The sequence below is a fragment of the Apteryx mantelli genome, chromosome 2, assembly GCF_036417845.1.
Source record: "Apteryx mantelli isolate bAptMan1 chromosome 2, bAptMan1.hap1, whole genome shotgun sequence".
Lineage (NCBI taxonomy): Eukaryota > Metazoa > Chordata > Aves > Apterygiformes > Apterygidae > Apteryx > Apteryx mantelli.
In genome coordinates this window covers 116,749,800-116,758,922 of record NC_089979.1, presented here as the reverse complement: position 1 = coordinate 116,758,922, position 9,123 = coordinate 116,749,800, and the positions used below count along the sequence as shown (strand labels likewise).

Genomic DNA, 9,123 nt, shown 5'->3' with positions numbered 1-9,123 from the left:
AAATCCATTCAAATAGGATTAATGCACACAAATCATTATTATCTTAAGAGACTACCATAGAAAAGAAAGGTTTATGCTTATTTATGTATACCATCATAGGGGGAAAGTGAAGAACCCCTCCCCCCCCCCCCAAAAAAAACTTTAAGCACTGAGGTTGGGTTGGAAATCCAACCAGATTTCCCACTCAGCGTGAGCGTTGCCAAAATCTTGGCCTACTATACTTCTGAAATTGTAAGTCCTGAAATGTGAATTTTCATGATTCTGCCATTGAAATGAGTTCCACCTGGGAGAACTGGTTCAAAACCAGAGCCAGCGCATTAGTTTTTTTTTATTGAAGCATATCAAGGATCATAGGTCCCTGGCTCCAAGGAAACCAGGGATTAAATTCTTAATGTAATATAACTTAGATTCTTACTTCTCCTTCTTCATTTTCTCTTTGCTTGGTATCGTTCAATTACGTTTTCAAAGCTTGGTTTCTCCCCCCAAAGAGAAAGCAAAAATATTTTCACTAGAACTTTAAAATGTGGATAGCAAGGATTTTTAAATGGTAATTGTCATTAAGATGTTCAGATAACATTTAATGCCACAAATTTAAATATTCAAGTCAAGAAACTAAACAGGAAACGCTTCTGTAGTATTAAATGCAAAATATACATCATTACAAGACCAACTTTTAACATGAAAGCAAGTTAAAGTTAAGCATTTTTTAAAACACCAAGCCAATAGAAATTTCAACTGAAACATATGTGAAGAGCCAAAGAAGTTACATGAATGATCTAACTTTCTTATTTCTTAATTCCTGTATTGTGCAATTGTCTGACATTCTATTTCATCAATGTATGTTTTCAAACTACTTCTACATCCTCGCTTAAGTAACAAGGGTTTAAAAAGAAGCAATTAGATAGTAGAGTGTCTTCTTCTGGCAGACGAGCAATTACAATGCAATAGATAACTATTACTGCTGCCTATATTGCTCCATTCTACAGCAGCATTTCATTTTTACCCATGCGAAGTGTCCCACTTCCAAGACAGCATAATAACAAGTTGTTAAGTTTTCTGCGAAAGTGTAATTGTTAAAACATACTGTTTTATTTAGACAAAGTCACTCCCTTTTCAAGGCAAAATATTTCAACAACTAAACAATACCCTAACTAAGCATGTTTAATAAACAAAACGACTAATTTTAAATGTTTTATAAAGGGGACAAGTATATGTTGGAGATACTGAAATCCTAAAAGTAAAACAGTGTCGGTAAGAACTGATACTGTAATTTGGACCCAACCTGTAATCCTCACTCATGTAGTCGGTCACATAGGGCTTTCACAAAGCATTCATAAAATGAGACAAGGCCAAATGATTTTAAGAATCTTACAGGTTTTATAAAATATTATCATACATTACAAATTTTTTTAATCAATTAAAAGATATAAAACACTTGAAATGTATAATACTTTTTAAAGAAACATTATCTATATTTCAGTATGTACAGGTAACAGTTCATATCAAAACTTGATCAAATAGATAATTTTCATAACTATCCAATTTGAAGTATGTACACTGTTGAAAACATGAATGTGTTCAGAAATGACCATTCTTGTCTATAAAATTAAAATAAGAGATAATCTAAGTACCCTATCTGAAGACTCAAAAACTTCCAGACATAACAAGACTCAGAAGACAGTGGGTTTACAATGGTTATCTAAAACCATCAATTAAAACCTCTTAAAATTAGAGAAATTTATCTTCTTATTTTTCTGAGTAATCCAGCTCAGAAGAATGACGATGTAAATTAACAGGGGGAAAAAAAGAACACTAGGCAGAAAAATACCTCTGATAAAGGCAGAAACATGATTACTTTTTCCTACTTGATTAAGTAAAAATCTACTCTTTGGCTTTTTCTTCCTTTCAAGTTACCACATTTGTTTTATCCTGTCATAGGTTTTAACAATTATGTCATGACAGGTAATTATTCTGACTGAATAGAAGTAATAAAAAACAATTGCATAAGTTGCTATTTTTCTTCAGACTCTTCCCATTTCTGACCACATTCTTTTATTTTTCTTTTTAATGCTTTTAATTTCTATTGTAAAATTATATTGTTAGAGGATAGAATAGCCACCCGCATTTTTTTTCTAATTACCATTTCCTACATCTTCCTTTTCTTCTTGAGGATTTTTTATACACAAGTTCTTCAAAAGCCATGCTTTCATCTTCTACTTCATTTTCCAAGTCTCTATCATGGGCAAAGCCTATATTAAAAGCAAGAAATTAATGCAAAGTGTAAAAACCTGACACCTTCTTCTTTTAATGGTATGACAAAACTATGCCATAGCTATTTTATGTGTCAGCAAAATATCTTTGTATGTGTATAATCATATTTAAGCAGCATTGGTTTTCATATGACTTATGCTTGTGGTTAAGAGCTCGGCTAGGACAGAGAGACTGCTAGGCCGCTTGCTGCACTAGAATTTTATTTTTACATGGAAAATCTGTTTCTACTGTTATAACATTTGACTTTTTCAAGTAAGAATGATCTTTTCTATCAAGGTGCAATTTCAGCAGACAATACATTTGCTTATTGACTTCAAAAGACTGCAAGATGGACTATAATGTTGCTTGTAAGACTACGAGAGCACTCCCATGTAGGCTTATTAACTATGTTTTTTTTGGAATAGGAAGGTGTAACACAAAGCTTTATCATGATCAAATTCTCTAAAACAGAGCTGCTTTAATGCTTTACACAGTGTGATTTGTAAGCCTCATTGCTTCATTGCTTCCTTTTTATGCAATTGTTGCAGTCCTACCACTTAAATATGTGCTTAATCCTAAACATACAGGTAGCCACAGCGATTAAACTTGTGCTCAGAGGTCTGTGATGCAATAGACTGCACCGGTGTCTGTTACTTTTGGTGTAAAGCAAAGTGAAATGAAAGTAAAAACAAAAGAAATTCAGTTGCAGATAGTATTTCTTCCCAGTAATCTCAAAAACAAGGCAAGAACTAGTTTTGTTAGGAAGCTGGTTTCCAAGAACTTGGGACCATGCTGTTAACTGCCCATAAATGTACTGCTGCAGCACAGCTAAGAAACAAATAACACTAACTTATTGGTGCAGATGAATACGGCTTCTCTTCCTTTTTTTCCCCCCCAAGTTTCTATCCTGAAGGCTGCAATTGAACCATAGCTACATGTGTGTGTGCGTGTGCATGTGCATGCACTCGTATACTCTATATGCAGGCTAGGATTCACCCAGTGCCAGGGGAGGAGGCTTGCTCCACTTCAGCCACCCTGTGGACAGCTCTGAGGCTCATGCTCTGTTTCAAAGACCCAAGAAAGAAGACTGGATAATTCACATTTTCCAGAGTACTCCATGGAGGTACCTGTCTCTTGCTGCCTAAGGGTAAGTGAATATCCACAAAACTGATGACTGAGATTGAAATGTTGTTTAGAGACCATTACTGAACAGTGATGGGGAACACAGAAACTTGTGTAATTTGAAAACATACCTTCTTCCTTTATCCTATATGAGTCCATTTTCTTCAGCCACTTATGAGCCTCATCAATGGTGGCAGACAATTTGTTGGCATGTTGGGTCATTATTTCTTCAGCTAAAAGAGAGTGCAATTAACATTTATAAGAACACTAGCTGAGAGATGGATGGGGCAAAAAAAAAAGATGCCATAGAATTGTGCTGTATAATGATCCTGCAAAGCAAGAAGTCGCAGTCACAGGCAATTACATGTACAAACTCGCTACTGGGGACGGAGATACTACTTGTATTATTCTCCATGCCAGTCAACATTACTAGCACAATGAGAGAAGTTCACGTCTCCATTCTTGTGCTGACCGTTCTAAGGTATACCTGAACCTCCTGGCAACATTATGGTTCATCTGTTTGGGGGCATTAAAGAAAGAATTCCTGGCTTTCAGCATCCCTCTGAAATTCTACAAGTTAAAGTACAACATGGACTCAAGATGTTGAGGCCCTTGTTTAATTGCATCAGGAAAAGTAATCCCATAGGCAAATGACTTCTGTAAATAGATTTCCACCAAGTGGAGGAACAAGGTAACATTCATCAAGCGATTATCCTAACAAAATCAAGTATTAGCTAATTAATATAAATATTAATTATATCCATCACTATCACAGTTCACTGAGCAGAAAGCCAACTACATAAGCAGCAAACATTACAAACTTCATCCATATGTAAAAGTTCTCCATATGGAGTAAAGATAAAGTTAACACATCAAGGTGAAGAGCACAGCCTAACATTTAGTTACAAGCTTAACATATTTCACTGATCAGAACTGATGAGCAAGTCAAACCTTACAGTTTTTCATTACTGCCAGCCATCACAAGCAAACTGACAACTTGACAGGGCTGGTGAATTTCTACGACTAAAGCCAGTAACAATGTTTTGATTTCAGATGTCACTTTCCCAGAGCAACCCCCCCCAAACAATTTTGCTCCTAGGTCACTCATTCATTGATTCCATTTTTCTTGCAAAAAATCAGCAAATCAGCTTTAAGAATATGGGGAAAGAAAGCAAGTATCAAAATATGCATCTCCTAAGTACCATAACATACCGGACATTAGTATACTAGTTTTGCAATACAGATTTGTAGTCAAATATCCACTTTTGTTCAGTCCTAGCAAAATTAGAAGTTCAAGGGCAGATTAGTCAGAGATATTCCTACCCAAAGGCTAAAGGTACTTCAGGCACTACTCTACCCCTGCATACCCAAATTACCATGGTTGGCAGAATTAAACAAGAAAGAAACAGCAGGAAAATTAGTAAAGATTATCAGGTCCAGTGCTACCTTACAAGGTGTTTTAAGATTGTGTAAATTCAGAAAACACAGCACATCTGATCATGTAGTTAAAATGCAGCACTATTTGCTTTATCTGTACTCTGATATATTTATTATTGTTTTGGAAAATGTGAGAATATTTAAGATTTTCTTACATGCTACCTCAGTTCCTCTCTCCCTCAGCTACCTGAAGTATATGGTCTGTCTCTTACCTACATGAATATTTTGGAATGCAGCTTTGTCAGGCCTGGAAGTTTGGCCACAAATGGCATATTACAATTGTTTAAAAGAAAACTGAAACATCTTACCTTCAGCCCAGGCTTTTCTCTCATAGATTTCCTCTACTGTATCTGAAATCTTCTTAATATTCTCTTTGATTTTTCTTTGGCGTAAATTGGAACCTTCCTTATATGCCAGATGATCTTGGGTGTAAGTCTTTCTTTAATAGCCTTCACTACTTCCAGTCCATCATATATTATAGTATCTACCTTTTTTCTGAAAAAGTCAGCATAGTATTTGTAGGCAGCAGTATTATTTCTGTGTTTATCTGTGCTCCTGTGCTCTGTGTAAGCCTCACTGGCCAGAGAAATTGCATTTTCTTCCACATGCAACTTTGCTTCCTCACTTATCTCTGGTGGTGTCACAGCTTCAAAAGTGTCTACCTCCATATTTTCTGTCCGGCTGAAATAGTTCTCAGGGCTCTGGATAAATCTGACTCCACAGAGGTCACACTGAGTTTGGTCAATATCTGCTTTTTTGAAGATCTCTGATAAAAATTTTTCTCCTTCCATTGCAACAGGCTCAGTTTTGGAGCAGGCCTTCCTTTTCCACTTCATGCATAGACAGATGAATTGGAAGACATAATGCAGCTGCCGTTGTGCAGATGCTTTCTGCGCTTGCTTCTGTTGCTTGCTGAGTGCAATGACTTCCAGGGGATCCTTTCTGTCCTCTAGACATTGATCCCTTTCAAGTTCCCTTTCTATCTCATCAGCATATTCTGTCTTATCCAAAGGAGTCACAAACCTGTCAAGGTTTATGGTTTCATAGAGGATGCCTCGTATGGGTGGATGCCCCTGAGTATACCCAGAGTCCCACTTCCATCGGCAGTCAACTAAGTACTCTGCGTCTCGCTCTGTCAGAAGCTCTTGCAGGCCTTCAGCAATGTCTCGTACGTGTGTAGCATCACTCACTTGCTCCACAATCTTTAGCAATCTTTCAGGCACTTTGGAGGGAGAATCTTTTCTCATTGATCTCAGTATCAGCTTTATTTCAGGAAAGTGTTGGCATAAGAGAGATTTACATTTAGAATTATGCACCTGATCAGCATTCAGTAACATCACTAAGCACAACACTACAGTCCGCTCAGCCTCCCCTGAAGTTATGCAGTCAGGATCCTCAAAAGCATCCAGAAGGACATTGAAGTTCCCATAAACTCCACACAAAACCTCTGCAAGATAACAGAGGTGAAATCTGAAATTCTGTGCAGCTGCATGTATGTCCTTTGGTCTGTACTCCTGTATAATGGAAAACGTGTCTCCAAGTTCTTTATTATGGTCTCTGCTCCTGAACAAAAACTCCCAATAATGAATGAGAGCAATGTAACTCTTTGGAAGGCACAGAGTAATGTTCTTGAAGAGACGCATCAGAACAGCACAAGAGAGAATATACTGGAATTCCAACAGCATCACTGTGTTCTGTATGCTTGGAATCAGGTATCTAGTGCATTTCTTGACCAGGACATTCATAAAACGGAAAAACAACCATTTACAGTCTTCTGGGTTCTTATGAACATAGAATTGCTCAAGTGAATTTTCAAGAAGTCGAATGAAGCACAAGTGCATTCTTCCTGCGTTGTTAGCATTTTTGTCAGGTAGCAACATACCATGTCTGCCATCTATTACTTTGATCTTTCTTCTTCGGCCTTCATTCTTTGAGGAGTTTTTCACCTTTGACAATGCAAGGTTTAGCTCTTTGTTGTAATCTTCCTCTTCCTTCAAAAGAAGTTTCTCAAATTCTTCAGGATATCCTGAAGATAAGATGAAAACTTCCATAGCACTTAGCCACAAGTCAGTTGATTCTCTTCTGGCTCTAGCATCTTCATTTTTAAACTTAAATGTGATGTATTCCTTTAAAACTGCTCTACAGGGTTTGGAAAGAATTTTACTAAATTCCAGTATTTCTTTGCATGCCTTTGGGTTCTCAGACAGTATTCTCAAATGAAAATGTTTAGGAAAAAACATTTCTAGAAGGGCTTTACATGATGCGTATTTGTCAGCAGTCAAAACGTCATCAAAGCCTTTGCATTGATTCAGTAGCTCTTTAGGGAAAATCCTTGTGGCTTCCAACACCAGTCCATTTATTGCCACCAGATGCATTTTACACTGCAATATGGTCCTTGCTTCATGGCGCAACAAAGGTCTATGGAAATCCTCACAGGTTTTATCTTCACAGTTCAACCCAGCAATGAACTTCAAACAAATATCAGGGTAACGCTTGGTCAGTAACTCATGGGTGATAGAATACAACCTGCTTAACAAGTGCTGCTTCAAAGCAGATTTTATCTCCTCTGTTCTTACTGAGAAGTCATCTTTTGTCTTCCTCTCTCTTAGACCTGGGTTGCCTGACAAAAACTTGAGAATGGGTTTGGCTTCATTTTGAGACACCTGGCAACAACTGTCAGCTGTTGGCACAATCCCAAAATAGGCAAAGCATGACTTCACTATATCTTTCTCTGCATTGGTGGCTGCTTTCTTCAACCCCCTAACCAGTCTTAGAAGAGCCATTAAGCCACCTGTTGCCAAAAACAGGATGTCCTGGCTCAGTGCGCTGCAACGAGATAACACAAAGAGGGCTTCCACTGCACCAGCACAGTGATCCAAAGACAGGAACTGACAGTATGCGCCTCTCAGCTTTGCAAAGTCTCCCTTCAGAGCTCCTTGCAAAAACATAGCCTCTGCAATACCACATTTTTGCTTGGTTTGTTCACAAAGTTCAAGGGCTTCTCTTAGGATGACCTCTCTATCCGCCAGTTCTGATTCTGAACAGGGAGTCACACCAGCACGAGCTGCAGCAAGCAAACATGATGCACGAAACTCCTTTATAGATGTGAGGTTCGCTGCTTCCAGAGCAAACCCGTGTTGCTTCATTAATTTAGCAGCCTCCTCCTCTCGACCTTCTTTTTTCAATAAGCCTGCTGCTTGGTGCAAGCATCTGCAAGACTTCAAAAACTCAAGCTGGTCCTCTATGTCAAGTTTTGAGAGGACTCGCATCATTTCCTCAGTTTTGTTTGCATTCAGGTACTTTGCAGCTGCTTCCAAATAAAACTGATTTGCTGTGCATGAGAGTTTGGAAACCATTTGTCCTTTTGTACTTAATATCTCTTCATATCTGAAATAAATGATACATCCACATCAATTTATTAACACAGGTGACTAACCTAGACACAAAACCACTACTTTTTTTAAACAAAAAGCCCAAAAAAACATTAAACTCATAGTTGCTCCAGGAAGCCCTTCCTTAAAAGGCCAACTATTTCAAGTTATGTCTGTCATATGAAAAACAATCATATCATTGTAACAGTTCTACAGAAAAACTCAATTGCAATGTAACGTTGTCTGAAGCAAGACCACTAAAACTTCCAATATAAACAAGATCACAAGGTTTACAGCATTAGTAAATCTTGCTCCATGCTGTCAAATCACTGTATTTCAAATTAAATTAATCACAGTTTACCAGTGATAATCTTAAACTGAGCCTCAATATAGAGTGGTTCTTTACATGAACAGTCACCAGAATAAAATAAATCAGAGTATCAATCAATTTTCCACAGGCCAATCTTGATAATATTGTGTAAGAGTTTATATCACAAATTGGTCAGTTTAGAGAATTGTTTCAGTCCTGTCATATGCATCTACATACACTTTGCTGCTAAGTGCCTGAGCAGAGTATATGGTTGCAGCTTTCAAAACATCCACTTTAAAACACTCAGTCATTAATTGTTATTGCCTGATGTCAAATTATTAAGCCAAACTTCAGTCTTGCAAAAGTATTCTCCCATGCTGAGAATTAGTAATTTTTTTTCTGATGGTAAGTAAATTATCATTAGCCTTTCATTATCTTTTTCATGTCAAATGTGGGAGTACAGATTTTGTGCCTTTGCTGGTAAATTTGCATAAATGATTTGGGGAGGCTGATTTAAAGCAAAACATTAGATGGTAAAGTGACTTTAATACTTGCACTATTTGATCAAACTATCTCTACATATTAAGTAACTTTTATTCCTTTAAGAAGCAATTCCCATAGCATAAGAATTAC

At 37.2% G+C, this 9,123-nt stretch overlaps 1 protein-coding gene across 1 annotated transcript in view; it reads right to left on the bottom strand.

Annotated features, from left to right (window-relative positions):
- Positions 1-340: 340 nt before the first annotated feature.
- TRANK1 (tetratricopeptide repeat and ankyrin repeat containing 1) overlaps positions 341-9,123 on the bottom strand; it is a 44,949-nt gene continuing 36,166 nt past the window's right edge. Inside the window, 4 exon segments of the mRNA XM_067291298.1 lie at positions 341-2,249; positions 3,504-3,605; positions 5,118-5,246; positions 5,249-8,196. Of these exon segments, the coding sequence (XP_067147399.1) occupies positions 2,137-2,249; positions 3,504-3,605; positions 5,118-5,246; positions 5,249-8,196 (3,292 nt within the window). The 3' untranslated portion in view covers positions 341-2,136.